We start from the raw sequence: 18,598 nt of genomic DNA, 5'->3' as shown, positions 1-18,598 counted from the left end.
CAAAGCTAATTTTGGTCGACGGGCGTTAGCCGGCTACCCTATTCTGCCTCGCAGAAGAGTACGATACTAACACACAAGTTAGTATTATAGTCAACCTCGCCGTTCTTCCTCTGGAGTTAAGGTAAGGTTTTGACTTCAAGTTAGCAACACACCAGTTGCTAGCTTGTGTTTTTTTCCCCTCACTGCCGACACCACGGTAGCGAGGACGCTTTTTTCTTCTCTCTTCCACGGAGGAGAAAAGGATTACAGGAATATTACCACACCAGGTAATATCCTTTGAGTGAAAAATACCCACGATGTCCTTTTTTCCCCGGATTAAAGACAGATCGGTAAACACTTTTTTCTCGACGTACCTGTTAAGAGCGGGTCCTCTCCACGCCTCGCGGCGAACGAGATGGACGCCTCTCTCCCTCACACCAGAGGAGTCAGGAACTCGGAGGCTCGGCTCTGCGGCTGCGGGTTGAAAGTGTCAGGCACAGACTCACACCAGATCTGTGCCCGCTTCACTATGAAGAGCCTCCGCCGAAGGTTAGCACAACAAGCTAGCCTGTCGGGACAGGACCCCCTCATGTCCACTGGTTTGCCGGCTGGCAATCAAGACACGGGGGCGTCCGCCGCAGAGATGGAGCCCCTCACTGGGTCGGTCTGGGGCTCATCGACAGTGGCAACCGCAGAACCGGAATCCCGCGGCCATATCAGGCCGGGACCCGGTGGCGGCAAAGGACACGGGAACGGGGCCCCACGCTATACCAAGCTGGGGCTCCCGGCTGGACCTCACCATGGTTTCACCCGCGGAGGATGTCCTAGAATTGGATTACATGGAGGACGAAGAGGATGCCTCTGAGTTCCTCCTGTCTGATTCGGACGAGCAAGAAGACGACATCTTCGTGTCACCAGCTCAGGCTGCAAAGCCGGGAGCGATGGCTGCTCTCCCGGGCGATAGCACACCAGCTTCGCCCTGTCTAAGCATGGACCTGCAAGCCATGTGTCAGCACGCTGTGGCCAGACTAGACAAGTTGGTCGAGAAAATCTCCGGTTCCGGCTGCAGCTCAGGCTCAGCCAACCCAGAATTTCGGCCAGCAGTCGAGGAGGAAGAAGCGAGCGGCGTGACAGCCCCTCCTTCTCCCCTCCGTGAATGTGTTCCCGCCGCCTCGAGAGATGCCTCAACGTCATCCTCAAGTAAACCATTTTCCGCTGACGCATCCGGGCTTCGGCCAAGGGCGCAGCTCAAGAAAATGAAAAGAAAAACAATAAACAGTCCGTTAACTATAAATCCCCTTCTGAGAGCAGCTACTGTACGGCCTCTCTCAAAAGGTGGATAATAAACGGGTCTGTGAAGGCACCACCGTCACGCGCATGCGCAGTGCCGGCTGGGGTCGTGAAGGCTCCACCGTCTCGCGCATGCGCAGTGCCGGCTGGGGTCGTGAAGGCTCCACCGTCTCGCGCATGCGCAGTGCCGGCTAGAGCTGTAAGGGCACCTCCGTCACGCGCATGCGCAGTGCCGGCCGGAGCCGTTAACGTGACATCTCAGCTGGCTCTAAGGAGCATACAGCAGGAGATACTCACGACATCTGCCTGGGCTTCTCAAAACAGTTATACTTTATCTGTTTTCACAAACCCAGAGAGAGTCAACCCATATGCTGGAGAGAGAGGTTCTCTCTCTCCTAGAAAGAAGGGTTTTATCTATAATGCCCACCGAGCGGAGTCAGATTACGGGGAAAAATTTCCTCATAAAGCACCCACTCAACATGGGCCTCATAATAAAACTAAACCCCGCGCGCCACGGCGTACGGAGAGTTTTGGTTATTATGTAATGCGTAGTGACACTACACCTGACTTTTCTAGTGCGGGACGCGCCTACGGGTGCTGTCCTTTCACAGAAGGTGGTCACCACGGACGCAGGTCAGACAGGCTGATAGGCTATTTACGAAGGTCGCCCGGTGAGAGGTCCCTAGAGCAGAGACCTCCAGCGGGCACACGTAAACTACCCGGAGCTTTTAGCGGTGTTCCCCACCCTAAAACGCTTCCTGCCTTCTCTCAGAGGACACCATGTCCTCGTGAGGACAGACAACACGATGTCGTGTATGAACCGCCAGGGGAGGTTGCGTTGTCTCCAGTCACACACACTGGCACACAAACGTATCCCTTGGAGCGGCAGACGTCTCCTCTCTCTGAGAGCGACACAGGTACCGGGAGTTATGCACCAGAATTACTGTCCAGAGGTGCACCACTCTATGCAGACTGGACTCCTCATCCAAGGATCGGGAGTCCGCTGTGGGTGCGTTACGGCGGAGCCGCGTTAAGTCTGTTCGCAAAAGGAGAAAAAGCTCAATGACAGCTGTTCTCTTTAATGCACGATTTAAACGCACTGTTAGGCAGGGACACACTCGTACACGATTGACCTCCGGGTCCTCTGTGCGTGTTCCCACCCCTGGCTCTGTTACCCCCGACTCTGGCCAGAGTGAAGGAGCAACGCCACACACTTACTCTGATGTTTCCGCCCTAGCCCGTAATGTACGGGCTGGCGGAGATATATCAGCTGTTGTGCAGGCAGCCATGGCAGCCCCCACCACGCAGGGACAGATTGTCTCAGGCGGGGGGGGGCGATCCTTTACCCACGCCCAGAGCGCGGGGCAATATGGGCCTGACCCGTGAGTGGTACAATCTGAATACAGTGGGACTCCCTCAGAAGGTGATAAACACTATTCAGAGTGCGAGAGCTTCCTCCACCAGGTCTCTTTACGACTGTAAGTGGAGGGTGTTTGAGGAGTGGTGCCTTCAAGAAGGACACATCTCTTTTCAATGTCCTGTCGGGGTGATTTTATTATTTCTACAGGACTTGATCGAAAAACACAGAGCTTTCTCCACGATCAAGGTGTACCTGGCTGCTATTGCTGCATGCCATGTGGGCTTTGAGGGTAAGACGGCTAGCCAATATCCTTTGGTCTGCCGTTTTATGAAGGGAACTCGCAGGCTCCTCCCTGTCTCCAGGTCGCTGGTGCCCTTATGGGACCTGGCAGTGGTTTTAAATGGGCTCAAGATGACCCCATTTGAACCCCTGGAAGGAGCTGACATGAAACATCTGTCACTCAAGACAGTGCTGTTACTGGCCCTGGCATCCGCCAAACGGGTCAGCGATAACCATGCACTGTCTGTACATCCCTCATGCACTCAGTTCGCCCCAGGGCAAACGAGAGTGTTGTTGAAACCCAACCCTGCCTTTACACCAAAGGTGGTTGGTTCGTGTACCCCAATTGACATTGAGGCATTTCCTCCGCAGCTGGTTTCCTCCGGGGAGCAGCAGCAGGATCTGTTGTGTTCAGTCCGGGCTTTACACACATATATGGACAGATCAAAAGAGCTTCGTCTTAATGACCAACTCTTCGTGTCCTGGGCTAAACCTCACAAGGGTAAGCCTGTTACTAAGCAACGGCTCTCCCACTGGATCGTGGAGGCGATTGCTTTGGCCTATACGAGTCAGAATCTGCACGCACCTTCGGGTCTGGGGGCTCACTCGACTCGGGGCCTGGCTACATCCTGGGCTTTGTTCAAGGGTGTTTCCATCCAAGACATCTGTGCAGCGGCAAGCTGGTCTTCGCCGCTCACTTTTGTCCGCTTTTACAGGCTAGACGTCTCCGCTCCAAGCGTGGCCCGAGCAATGCTGGGCACCTTGTTGAGTCGGGACTCCACCTGTTAAATTCTGGTTGATCGGTGATCTTCGAGATAAGCTTGTCTGGCAATACGGGAGCTACAATATCCCATAGTGAGACATCGAACGGAGTGTTATGAATGAGAACTATAGGTTACTTACGTAACCCCAGTCTTCAGAGTAACATGAAGTGAGATGTCTCACCAGACGGCCCTCCTTGCTATGGTGAAGTGAGAAGAGGTGCTTATTTTGAATGACGCATGCGTCGTGGCGCAAGCTACTTATAGGGGGTGATTTCCCCTGACGTTGACGTCAAGATCACCAGCCAATCAGGATTGGCGTAATGAGATCGATGCTTCTGTTTGCTCCGCGATGAGGCGCATTCCATAGTGAGACATCTCACTTCATGTTACTCTGAGGGCTGGGGTTACGTAAGTAACCTATAGTTTTTTCAGCTCTGCAGTGAAACAAAAGTACATCAATGATACTCAAACCTCTTTCTCACCCCATTGACTCGCTTTTTTCTCTTCACCACATTTCTGCTCTTACAGATATCACACCACTCTCTTATTTTCTCACCCTCTCTAACCTATTCTCAGCCTCTCCCTCCCTCCCTTCTCTTCTCTCCTGCTGCCCTTCCTTCAGTCCCTCCCTCGCAAACTACTTGCTATTCAGTTCAGGGAGGCTGCAGGCAGCATTGCTCTAGCTCCCATACTGCTGCTGCAGGACTAGACTTTTTGTATCCCCTGCTCTTCCTCTTTCCATCTGATAACCAGACATTTCCCTCACTCTTTTCTTATTCTCCTGAAACTATGCACCTTACAGCCTTACACACTTACAGTAATATGTAACCCTACCCCCTCTCCTCCATATTTCTATTCTTAAACCACTTCATAGCAGCATGACGTCCAATCGCATGTAACTGCGTACTTTGGTGTTTTTCAACGACGGATGAATTATGTAAGGATCAGTAAATCAACCAGAACACAATTTATTTCCTGAGAGGCAATTCACAATGTGTGTTCAGGGCTAGCTTTACCAACCATTGTAACTCGTATGTTGAATTGGATCTAAGCCTTACACTGTATGTGTAACGAAAATATTTTTTAAGTGAGCATTTAGACTCCATATAAGAGTTTAATATATAATTGGGCACATCTACCATGGATGTTTTGAGTATTCTGTGGAGGTCAGAGCCCTCGACATCCAGTGCTGCCTCTGCAAGTTACTGTCTGTGTTATGTAGTCACTGACATACCTTGTTTCAGGCTGCTTTGGGATACTTTTGTCCTACCGTAAAAACAGAAATATGGAGGTTATGGTTTACAGCCTCCTGATGCCATTGTACTGACTCTACTATGTATAACAAGTATTTATGGTGTCTGTATCTCATTCTTTGTGAAAAGGCTGTAGAAAGTCAGAATTGTTAGAACTACCTTTTGTCTGAAAATTCAAAAACCTGCTGGTTGCAGTAGTTTAGTTAATTACACATTTCACATCTAGCATTACTTCTTGTCATATCTGCACCCACACTTACTGTCATGCATAATCCCGTAAACTTGAAACATATGGTATCCCGTTCGAACAAAAATACGTGCATACTTTTTGAATAAATCAAGCAATCAAACAAAGGACACAGTGAGAAGAAAAATATGCAAGTAGATGTCATTTTGCTCTACGTCTGTTTATCTAATGTCAGTTCCTGCTTCTGTCACTGCTGCAGTTCATTATTTCTGTGCTTCCTCTCTCTGTTGTTTTTCCTAAATAATATCTGGTCAGATTTTGATTTGTGTACTTATCACTGTCATATGAAAAAAAGTTATCATGTTACATTTCCATTAAGCCATCGGTAAATAACAAAATACAAAAGAAAGATAATTTGATAATTCAGATGCACTGCAAACCCCTGGCCAAATGATAATGTTTCATATGCAGAATAGATCCAGTCACATTCTGGCTCTTTATTCTGGGACTTTTGGCCTCATTTCAACATCATTACTCTTGCCATATCTCCTGTCATTTACTACTGTCATCTCATATAAATGCAAAAATGCCCCATAAACATAATTTATAAAATGTCGGTGCCACGTATGCATAAAAACACATTTGACTCATCAGGAGAAGAACATATCAGTTTATTATTATTATTATTTATTATCAGTCTTCATTTTGACTCAGTATGTTGTGATTGTGTTGCACCAATCTACGACGTGTCCATGTACACAGGGTGTCCTTCATTCTATGTTTGCCCAATCCTAAACATACTGCTCATTTGGTACTTACGAGGTGCTTGATGATAAGCCAGATGCTTCCTCTCATCCACAGCCTGCTTGACCACAGATGCTAATAGCCAGTGACAGGCCCTCAGTCTAAACATGAGCCAGTGTAATGAGAGGAGTAAGCAAACGGCAGCAGCCATTAAACATAAGAGAGCTTGTGCCAGGAGGCACTCTGGCTCCTCCTCAGGCAGCGCAGTTCTGGCTGCTTTAACTTACAGGAGACTGCCAGGCTCTAACAGCCCCGTTATAGTTACAATGGGCAACCATGTAAGAGGAGAAAAGACATGAAGCCCTCGTACGAGCAGTACAGCTAGGTTGGAAGTGTACTAGCTGTCCTGAGGCTATATGTAGGAGCTCTGGATACTTAATTATTCTCCTACTGCAGAACTGCAGGATTGTTATAGATGTGTGTATGTGTGGTTAAAGTAAGCCTCTAGGATGTGCTAATGTGTGGGAGGCTACTCCTATTTGTAGTAGTATGGATTACAGATGATTAAGTTAACTGACAGTATATGATATAGGTGTATACCATGTGATAGGCCATGCCAATAACATGTATAGTATATTCTGTATGTGTTAATTTAAACACCATATACACTTCAAGGAATCTGAACTGTGTTTGATAAAAGCTGATTTGTACAACCTAATAACCTCATGATGGTTCTGAAATGCTATTGTTTGCTTATAGATAACATGATGAATATACTTTATTCATCCATCAACAATTTAAACATTTTGTCTATCCATTTGGGTTTTAATATCATTAACAAAAACATTATTTTGGTCATTCAAGTGAACACATTTTGTTCACTTAGTTCATACGACATCATCTCGATAGCTTTCTGTGTGCCCTCCTCAAAATTGTAACTGATGTGAACAATGTAGGAAACATAAAGGCTAATGAGGTACAGGTGGTACATGGGGCATCCCAAAGACACAGATTGAAAGCCACTGCCTTAGGTCATTATCACTTTCATTAAACCTCATTAAGAGACAGGGAAGTCCAGTGTGCAGACCTACATGCAAGACATTGCATAAACAGTATGAAATGAATCTGTTAATCAACGCCTACAACCATACAGTACAACCTTTTATGAGTGAATATACTTTCTTCCATTCCCTTATTAACTCCCTCCAAACTGCTCCATGAAAAAAAACGACATTTTAAAATAATGTGTATAGTCTGTCACCCGAATCTTATGTGCAGTGCAATGCTGCTCTCCAATCTGAATGTTCCACTTTTAAGTATAACACAAATAAAGGTTGAGATATATCCTCAACGCTGCTGCTTTATTGCCAGATAAAGGTTTTGTGACATCTTTTTTTTTTTTTTACATGTGGACCTTTATTCCACTATATCTTTACATTTGTAAACTAGGCAGAATAATTGTATATGTTTATAATGTATACAATACCAAGATTGGTGAGAACCCAAGTTATACCACACCTTTGATTTGTTAAATTTACTTTGTCTAAGCGTCTCTTGGAAGGGATTTCAGATCACCAGATTGTATTGAGAAAAAAGATCATGTAAACACAATTGATAACGGTTCAGTTTGCCTTTTGTCCTCACGTCTATTGCCTTTCATCCGTTTTATTTTTTCTCATAGAGTTAGAAAATTGGAGGCTATACATTGCCTGTATGTGAGTGTGAGTGTGAACGGTTGTTTGTCTTAATATGTTAGCACAGTGATAAACGGCCATCCAGAGCAGGGCAGGCTGGCTGGCTGTGAGCCCAATGTGAGCCGGGATACGCTCCATCCATCTCCCCACTACCCTGTGCAGGATAAGCGGGTATAGATAATGGAAAGATGGAAGAAAATTACATATAATCTTTCCACATGTAATCCACTTAGAACAATATTAAGCTAAATAACCTTTTTCAATGTGCAGTGCATGTGCATTATATTTCTGTGCTCATTTTCCTCAGCACTGCATTGTGCCTGTGCTGTACATCTATTAGTTTCCCAGTGGGTTATAATGGCTATCATGAGATTATGATATGGCTTCTATTTCTGTACCGTGTAGCTCTGCCATCTCATTTAAGAAAAAAAAAACACTATTCTAATCTGAAGCATTCATCTAGAAGTATTGTTTTCTACCCACAGGCATTATAGTGTGTTTTCTTTTTCAGTATCCTGTAATCAAACTAACTGATAACCACCGCTGCACCTCTTTAAGTTCCACTTAATGAGAACAAGTCAAATTGGCCCATATATGGCACTACAGCTAAGGGAGCACAATTTATCTTAATGAGGATATAGCAACCCATTATCTGCTGGTAACCCGACCAACATGTTACCACTATTATCAACCCCCACCCCTGGGCTGGCACATACACAAACACTCTCTCACCCTCTCGTTATCAGCCTTCCCCTTTGAGCCCGCTGCAGACGGTATAACCACATTGGACAGTAATTGTACTCCTCGCTCCTGCCTAATTGAATTGACAAGGAGCCGGAATTGATATCATTTAACACATTGATCTTGAGAGACAATAAGACGGAATGCCTTGTGCCCCCCTCATCTCCTTTTTCCTCCCCCACCTGTCTTCTATTTTCCTCCCTCTGATTCATCTGCCCATTGCTTTGATTTGCCATGTTATTGCCTATGAATTACCAGATTCATTCCTCACTTATTTCACCTTGCCTCGGTTTTAGGGAGTTCTTGGTATTGTCATGTTGTATTGCATTAGTTTCAAAGGAGGTACAAAGACATGGTTGTATAATAATTATTTTTCTTCTATTAACTTGTGAATGCCGTGAAATATTTTGTTAAATGCATCAGAAAGATATGAATCACCTGTATATTTATTAATGTACTTTACTTTGTACTTTTCCCCTCATCTCACATTTTCCTGTATTTTCTTATGTTCTCAGAAATAAAAGCTTTGGACTTCATTCACATGATGCTCACAATAGTAATAAACATAGTAAACAGTCTTAATGAATCAATAAAGCACAAGTTAATTTACATTATATTGTTTCCCATTGCTAAAAATGTAAAGTATTACACCTCATTAGAAAATACATGTAGTAAACCCTTGCTTTAATACAAATATATAACATTTGCCTGTGCATTATTCGGCTTGTAAAGATAATATTGTTATTATTAAACCTTTATCGGATCAGAACTAGATTGAAGTAGATTCCTCTGCACTGCGCCACTGAAGAATTACACGACTTACTTTGGTGAGGCCTGAAAGAGTGAACACACTCATGGCCCTCAGCAGCACCATCAGCATGCACCGTCCGCCAGCCGTCTCCGGAGTGTGGAAGAATAAGTGCTACTGCCTCCATTACCCCACACAGTAGATGCTTATTTCCACGTACCCTCTTCTATCTTGTTCTCCCCAACTGAGAATGAATGAGAGCACACCAGGGGGTAGAACATAATGGATGGGGACAGTTGGGAACATTGTCTGCAAAACACCACGGGGACTTGTGTTTACCAGCAAAACCAAACATGCACATTCCATTATCTCGCAGTCAAAAACTAAACAATCAATGTGTCTGTATGGAAGACAATTGAATCAACTGCCTACTGTGTTGTCAAGCTTTTAATGGCGGTGCATTTCAGGGCGGAATTGCTTGCACATACAGGGCACACCTGGATGGGAGAGGACGGAAGTTAAATTGTTTTTCAGATAAACACAGTGAACAAACTATTATGTGAATCAGTTTTGTCTCTCTCGCTTTGTTGCGCCCATATCAAAGACCACCGTTTTGACCAAGCCCGGCTGAAAATGAGCCTGACACATTGACTAACCTATGATTCATTATTGTGGACTCTCTTAATGTCTCTTAATGTTTGGGAATTCATGCATAGTGTTTTTAATGGGCGTTTAATGTTCTGCAGGAAACCCAACATGAGTAATACATTGTGTGCTGAAGGATTCCGACGTATCAAAGCAGTAGAGTATTTACAGTATAGGGAGAGAGTATTTTTTGTAATTGAAGCCTTCTTGACTTACTATAGCAGGGGTGTCAAACTCAAGGCCCGGGGGCCAAATCCGGCCCGCGACTTCATTTTCTGTGGCCCCACAAGAGCTCTGAAAGAATATAATATGTTTATCATACGGTTACATGGCGATTTACAGAAGCACGTTGCCCATAAACGACATGTCCCACATTGGACTTTCTTCTCCGAATTTGACTTTTTTTCTTCAAAATATGCCTTTTTTCTTAGACTTTCCCTTTTTCTCAGAATTTGACTTTTTTTTGTCACTTTGTTTTTCAAAATGTCACTTGTTTATTTTTTTTGACTTTTTTTTCAGAATTTGGCTTTTCATTTTAAATCATTTTGTGACGTTCTCACTGAAGAGACTTGCAATGACTTGCCCTAGACTTCTGCTTTCAGACGTAGTTAATTATGAAGTTATTACCCTATCAGATAATAATCCAATGCATAGGCAATCATGTAATATAATGCATTATTTTATATATATTAAATATTTATATAAGTATTTTGATATAGTCTTAAAGTTACAACCGGCCCTTTGAGTGCAACCATCATCCTACGTGGCCCGTGATGAAATTGAGTTTGTCACCCCTGTACTATAGCTTTCAAAAGCATGCTGAATTCATCCTAAAGATACACAATTACACAATGAGTTGTAGTAGATAGAAGAAAATAAATTCAAGAGCCATTGGTTTTCAGTATGAGCTCTAAAAAACAGACGGTGTTTTCCTTTTAAACTGCAGTCATGTGATGTTTCAACTCCTTAACTCTGATTAAAGAGTTAAGAGTTTTAAGAAATAAAACTACTGGGATTTCTGATTCAAGAAAAGGAAATAATGAAATAAAAAATAAGTAGCCCAAAGTTGTACAGCCTGACCATTCTCTCTTTCTTTCAGTTTAATTAAAGTTGTCGGTTATACATAAAATCTTGGATAAGTTTGAAGTGTCCTCTGAAAGGTTGAAGCTAAGCCCCTTTTTATTTTTGGCGGCGAGCATCTTTAATCCTTTGCGTCTCTCTGGTGCCTTAATGACACATTAGGCTCTTAAGGCAGCACAATGACTAATGTTGTCATGTCCTCTGCTCTGGAATAGAAGAGCTTGTCTGTGCATGCACATCGAAAAGAGAGAGTGCTTGTATGGCACGCTTTGTTAGGAAAACTGATTGCTCTCCTGATTTCCTCTCCTCCCCCTTTGTCAATCAAAAATTATTTAAATTGATTTAATGTGTGTTTCATAAAACGTCCTGCACACACAAGCAAGTGTCCACAGTTCAGTAGGCGGGTTAGGGTCAGGTGGGTTTCTCTCAACGCATGTCAAACATAACGTGCAAATTATGAGAAACATTCGTCTTCCGTTCAGTTTGGTGCATTACTCCATAAAAAATAACTGCATTTTGTGATTGCTATTAAAAGAGAGTGTGAATAACTGTATATGAGCTGGGAGACAAATGACTAATTTCTAATACTTAACGCCCATATGAAAGACAACTCGCACTCTATGAGCCTCGGCCAAGGGCAAACCAGCATTACATTAGCCAGTAAAAGGAATCATATCTGTTTTATGGCTACTGGCTCTTTTCATTGAGCAGCCCTGTCACAGCAGTGACCGTAGGCGTACTACACACATGTGAATTCCCTTTAGCAAATACCCACGCATGTTGAGCCAGAGTGTGACACATCCAAAAGTAAGAAATTGCAAATAGATTGCTGTGGTTTGTCCTCAAAATGGCATCTCTCTCTGAAAGTGGGTTTGGAATAGTTTCTAACTTCCAATATCGTTGACTGATACTGACAGTTGCATTGAAACAGACTACACATCTTCCTGTGCAAAATAAAACGTCAAAAAAGCTCATGAAGTCAATGTCACCGTGTTGTGTTTCTGAGTCTACAGCAGCAGCCCTCCCTCTGCTTTTCTCTCTGTTTGGAAATAATGTGGAAACTGTCATTTTCAACCTGATAATGACCAAGGCGTTGAAAGTGACAAATCATTGTTAACCTCAGGGTGGGTTAAGTATGAGGTGGGCGTTTGATGGGGTCTCATTTAGTTATTCGCGACACATATATATGAGGTGCCCTGTTCCACATATATAAAGGGGAGGACAATAGTGCAGCAACACAGAAATAAGCAACCACATGTTGGGTCTTATTAATCAGGATAACGACCAAATGGCCCCTTTACTTAAAGTCCTGTTGTTATGTGTTTACTTTGTCTAAGATAATTCATTTTTTTACAGTCAGGAATCAATGGGAATACATGTCACCAGGTATGTGTTTTTCTGCAAAAGAAAACCTTCGCCTTCATGCTATACTGGGCAAAACTGTTGGATGGTTGCCTGGTAACGACACTAATTGTGTGCTCTGGCTTTCACAGTAGAGCAATGTGTCTTATCCTGTGATCATCCTGCAAACCTTTTTCCTTTGCTGAAAAAAATATTCAAATGGAAGAGTCCACAACTGCCTTTCAGATTTTAAATGAGCAGATTTGATTGCATGGTAACTTGTTGAAATTAAACGCTGCATTTGAACATGAATCAGACAAACCTGAACAAAAATGCAGCATAACTTTTGTACAGCATCGCTCAAGTTTCAAAAGAGGGGTGAGCCACATATTTTCATTGGTGAGTTGGCAAAATTAAAGGACAGAGTAATTAACATGAATGATTGTTTCTAGACCTTTAGTTTGAACTGAGGTGATATTTGACTTCATGCAGCAGCTGATTGAAAGGACCTGTGGGACGGTTGGCAGCATAGCAGTAAATGTCGCAGATTCTTCACTTCCAAGATGGAGTACAGCCTGTAGCTTTAGTCCTAAATCCCACACTTCTTTCCAGTTCTAATAGCCTTGTTGTTGTTTTTGTTGTTGCCAATTACTTTTACTTTTTTTAATTTAATTAGATCAAAGGGTTTGATCCCCAAAAAACAAATTATAAACATTTTTTTTTTCCAGTCACATGTATATCCTAGTTATCAATATGCTTTAGATTTGATCAGCCAACACACTGAATGGTGCAGTCATCCATTAAAGACGGTTATATGCAAATATCTGTTTAATGAATATAAGTGAAAACACTTTTAATTGATCTTAAAACTCCAACTGTATTGATATGTAGCACATTCAGTACAGCACCATTGTGATGTTAACACTTTTCACTGCCAAGGACACCCGCATGACTTTCTCTAAAGGGATCAGAGTACCCGATCATTTATATGTGTCCTGAAGCAGAAACTGTTCACTCCAAGACACTGACCGCTTTCTAACCTTCGGGCCAAGCTGCCATCCGAAGTTAGATAGTTAAAGGGGGAGTCTAATAACTGGAGTAGTATAAATAACTCCACTCCTCTCTATGGTTTCTGAACAAAAGAGTAGAGCTGGTAAATGGGGTGCCCAGGTGGCATAGCGGCAGACAGAGGATCCTCCTGCTAGGCCTGGTGTTTCAATGAACTTGGTTTTATTTCTGTATGAAATACTTCCTTGTAGCTGCCATAGTGACACTTGGACTGGTTAGTTGTCAGGTTTGTTAACTGGTGGGAGGGAATCTGGAGCAGAGAAAAGCTCTGTGCTTCTCTCCCAATGGAACCCCCGTCAGGTCAGAAAAAGGATTGGTGCCTCTGCATGTGTCAGGTGAAACACAAGGTAGTTCTACACCCTCCTAAATTCACCAGTATGAGCTCGCAGTGACAGGAATTGCTGCACACAGGAGGTCATTTGGTGACAACTAAATTGAAACTTGATTTATAGGCGGAAGTAACATATCAACCTCCTGCGGTCCTGTGTCCTGCATTGCGAGCCCTGGATCTTGAGTCGTGGCTGTGGTCCTGGATCATAGGTCCTGGATGGATATCCTCGTGGATTCATCTTCCTATTATATACACATGCATTTCCAAACATTTGGACTACCTATGTTGCAAATGTATTATCTTTTCAATTTACACACGGCATCTATTGCACGTCTGTCCGTCCTGGGAGAGGGATCCCTCCTGTTGCTCTCCCTGAGGTTTCTCCCATTTTTCCCTTAAACTGTGGGTTTTCTCCGGAAGTTTTTCCTTGTACGATGTGAGGGTCTAAGGACAGAGGGTGTCGTATTGTCATACTGATATGCTGTACACACTGTGAAGTCCACTGAGACAAATGTAACATTTGTGATATTGGGCTATATAAATAAACATTGATTGTTTGATTGATTGATTGATTGATTGATTGATTGATTGATTGATTGATTGATTGATTGATTGATTGATTGATTGATCAACCTTTTTTAGTCAAGTTTTAATCTTTTTTTGCCTGCAGGATATTTTGATGTCCGATATGTTTTGCTTTAAACACAATTTGCCATTGCTCCTTTGAAGCCTAAAAAATAATGTCTTCAATGTATTGGTTATAGGGCTTTTGTGCTTGGTAAACGTGTCGAATAACAATGTGGCATTATTGTAAATATAGCATGCCTATAAAATGTTTTTCCACTCAATAAACACAGTTTATACTTGTTTTTTTCAAACTAAGTAATAGTCAAACAGATAAGTGTGTGATGGCATTCTAAAACTGTGTTAACACTGTATTTGTGTTTATTTTCACAGACTGGCAGGAAAGAGAAAGGGGACCCATTGAACTCTGCCATTGATAAGATGACCAAAAAGACCAGGGACCTGCGCAGACAGGTAAGTGCAAGTTTCATGCATCAACTCCATCTCCCTTTAAACACTTTAATCTATCATGTTCTACCAAGGTTTATTTACCCATCTCTCATAAACTTCGGACAAAATTCAGTTTTATTTCCCTAATGACGACTCAATTATTATAACAGGTCACAAATACGTACATGCAATTTTAAAGGCAAAATAATGTCCTCCAGCTGGTCACTGTAGTTTTAGGAAATGTTTCTCAAATGGGAGTAAGTAGTGTATTTGTTGGGGACTATTTTTAGCAGCAGATTCTCCATATGCTCTAATGGGCTATTGCTAACCTGATGCGCCAGATGGCTCGTTACACATAAGCTGTCATTGGAAACTGTTTGAAAAAGGGCAGGGAAAATACTTAATCACATCAACCAATCTGATCGCTGTTCACATTTTTCAGAAGCATTGCACATAGACATCAATACAATAGGTATCGCAATTAATAACAAATCACAATGCTAGAAAAAATTACCCTCCAAGCAACCCCAAGTACTACTGATGAATAAGTAGAGGATTCATGCTGTGATATGCAACATCAGAACTCAAAGCATTATAGATTTATTTTTCATATTATGAAGGAAACTATTGTCTGTTTTTCCACTGTTAGATCTTGCAGATTATGAAAATTGTTTTAGACACCATGCTTGAAAAGAATATTGTATGATGTTTAATACAATCATTTAAGCATGATTCTAATATACCTGTCCTTATTCCTTAAGAATACATTTCTCATGACTTGTAGCACACATGTTAAGGAAGATTGAAGTACATTCAAGCAGGAATATTGCCCCAGAAACAGCAAATGCATTAAAAAAACATTGTATTCCGCAACAAACCTTTCCTTCCATGCAGAGCAACACATGTTTATTGACGCAGGAAAGGCACTTTGGCAACATAGAAAATAGCAACTACCTGCACAACGTAGCTGTGGTTATGTCTTTTTAAGACCCAGATCCTTTCTGATGGGAGGCATTAGTTCAGGGTTAACTCACCCTCCCATTGGGCATTTTGTGGGGCGGCCTGACAGGCTGGCAGGTGGTACTCACTCTGACAGGATGTTCTATTGACTCAGGGTTTGGCTTGACAGAATGGGCGTTCTGTTTGAGCTTCAGGATTAGATGGGAGGGGACACTCACAACACACATGCAGACATTACATAGAGCTGTGATACTGTAATTATGAGTTTAACAAGTCAGTCGCGCCGTGTAGAGATACAAGACCTTCCGGAGGGGAGGAGCACTATTGTGCGTTTGAGCATTTCATTCCCCTATGTCTCCATTGTGAAAGGGATGTATCAAATATTAGAACAGACAAGACAGACAGACAAATGATAGACAGCATTTGTGAAATGGGAGCAGGTGAGACAACAAGCCTTGTGACAACACCGCTAGAGAATTGCATCATTGAATTTCTTTATTCATGATGTTGTGTAAGACAATACTAAGCTGTCTGTTATCCAGGGCACATTCAGTAGATGTCAAGCATGTCCTTCCCACCCACCATTCAATTTTCTAAATACATGTACATTTTAACAACACTACCTAGTCTGATGGAGACAATACAGAGCAGCAATCCATGCACCATATTGCATCATACTAACGTTAAAGGAAAGTTTGAATCGCAGCAGGACATTACAAGTAGATTTTCCATCACAACAACATAACTGAAGAGTGTGTAAGCAACTGTTGGATCTAAATTGCTCAAGAATTACAGGCTGGCAACTTGTTGTTATCCCTGCTGCAAGGAAAATGATTACACAGTTAGTCTTTATTTCACAATAGATATCAATCACCTGCATTTCCTGAAGAGAGACCTTGATTTCCCACTGAAGTGCATATTCAAAGCCAAGCTCCTCCAGTTAGGTTTTTGTTTTGTTTTTGTTTTTGCAGTTACATGTTGACGCACACACACACACACACACACACACACACACACACACACACACACACACACACACACACACACACACACACACACACACACACACACAATAAAGTACATAAAGTAACACATAATAAGTCTACCCACTAGCCTCTTTGAAAGCTTGACCCTCAGCTAGGCAACTTTTTGTTGGCTGGTTTGTTCATACCAGTCAAATAAATCTCCTTTTTATCCCCTGGCAACATAACATCAAGACAGCAACATCTAGTGTGTCTTTACCTGAAACTTCACTTCTAGCATGCTGTAAGCAGCAGGTGACTCTGCTTCCTGCTGCAGGCTACATCTCCTGCTGGCAGCACTGAGGCTTCTTTCATGCCGACCCTCTTATCCAGGATTTGGGCCATAATGATAGCAGCAGTGTTCATTATCCCTGCTAACATACTGATGAATGTGTTTCATTAATAATGAACAACACATAAGATAAAGGCATTTTAAGATGAGACACATGTCAAATAAATATAAATTATTAATATTTTTGACTTAATAATGCAGGCTTATATGACATACATAATGTAAAGAAAATTGAAATAACATATGTGAAAAGGTTTTTGAAAATATATTGACACAATTGCGATTGAAAAATGTGTATGTCAACTGTGGTCTTCAAATCAAAGCAAGCTTTATTTATATAGCTGCTGCCCTCAGGTCCTCAGGGAGGATGTTCCACAGTCGTGGGCCGTAATAATAAAAAGACGCCTCACTGTGGGTCTTTGTTTTCACTTTTGGGATGATTAAAAGGTCAGTACCAGAAGACCTGAGGGTTCTATAGGGCTCATAGGTTAAATCAAATCCAATCAATAGCTAGGCCCAAGACCATTAAGAGCTTTAAAATCCTTAAAAGTATTATAATATTGTGCTGTATGTACACGGCAGTCTTGAAAACACACACACAATTGTTATTAAATTCAGTCAATTCCAAAATGAAGCAGTAGCTAGTGAAGGGAGATTAAAGTCGATACAAGTCCTTCAATTGGTTGAAAATTGATACTTTAATTTGCACCGACGGCAGGCAGCAGATGTATCTGGCTCACGAATAAATAAATATCACGGTAAAATAAATACTGTTTTTGAAAAAGGAAACAAAAAACAGTAAAAGCATCAATAACATTATTCACCTCAGGGTATATGGGTTTTTTTGTACGTGTAATTTTAGTATATGCTCAAAACAGATTGCCCATCAAATAGCAACTTTTCAACCCTATAAATAACTATATTGATTTATCTGTTACACTTCAAAAGCTGGCAAAGCTGTGGCTTCTGGAATTGCATTGCATAGCACTTTAATGCACTAAGGGTTTAATAACTCTGATTTACTCATGTTACTCTGTTAGACTGATATTGATATTGCATAGACTCATGTCAATAATACCTTTGTTTGGTAATAAATCAATTGCTCTCATGTATTCATGCATTCATAGCTGAAGTGTTATGTTTTTTTTTTCTAAACCTCTCTAAAAAGGTCAAATTCCACTTGTTTTGCATCAATCTTGATACAGGGTACTTATTATATGTTATAGTTTGGATTCCTAAAGCTTTGTGTCTACTATCCCATCATTCAAGGGTGGTTTTCACTGTAAGTAATGGTTTATTTTTGGACAGACACTATAATTTAAAATGTTTTATTATGTTCAATCGGAATTTACTTTAAAATAAAAACATCTATAGTGATTCTGACTTTTCTACATCCAACATTGCTTTGAGAAAAAAGATTATTAATTTACCCCTTTTAGAAGTGAAGATATAGTCATTTGTTCTGGGCATGTCATTTTCGAGCCTGAGACCTGAAAATCAGGCGTGGGGTTTAACATGTTAAAGGAATTTGATCTGTGCTGAAGCAACACAGCACAGTAGATGTGGTGTAGGTGTCATGGAGGTGGATGGGTATGAAGCTTCTTTGGCTTTCATGCAATATTCACATACAGATAATTTGCCTTTTTATCAACTGCAACCAAAATCTTTCCTAACCGCTTTCCTTAACCTTAATGGGTTATCAATACAACAGTCACCATGCTCAATTACTGTAGAAAACAAATGGAATTGCGTGTTTAAAAAAAGAAAATGGGTGTAATATGGGACTTTCTCTATTCTGATCTTAAT

General features: G+C 41.9%; 1 protein-coding gene across 1 annotated transcript in view; it reads left to right on the top strand.

Annotated features, from left to right (window-relative positions):
* ctnna2 (catenin (cadherin-associated protein), alpha 2) overlaps positions 1–18,598 on the top strand; it is a 382,835-nt gene that overhangs the window by 267,649 nt on the left and 96,588 nt on the right. The window contains exon 8 of the mRNA XM_034079805.2: positions 14,462–14,542. Coding sequence (XP_033935696.1) covers positions 14,462–14,542 — 81 coding nt within the window. The remainder of the gene's footprint in view (positions 1–14,461; positions 14,543–18,598) is intronic.

Source organism: Pseudochaenichthys georgianus, chromosome 1 (assembly GCF_902827115.2).
Source record: "Pseudochaenichthys georgianus chromosome 1, fPseGeo1.2, whole genome shotgun sequence".
Lineage (NCBI taxonomy): Eukaryota > Metazoa > Chordata > Actinopteri > Perciformes > Channichthyidae > Pseudochaenichthys > Pseudochaenichthys georgianus.
This window is presented reverse-complemented; position numbering and strand designations above follow the sequence as displayed.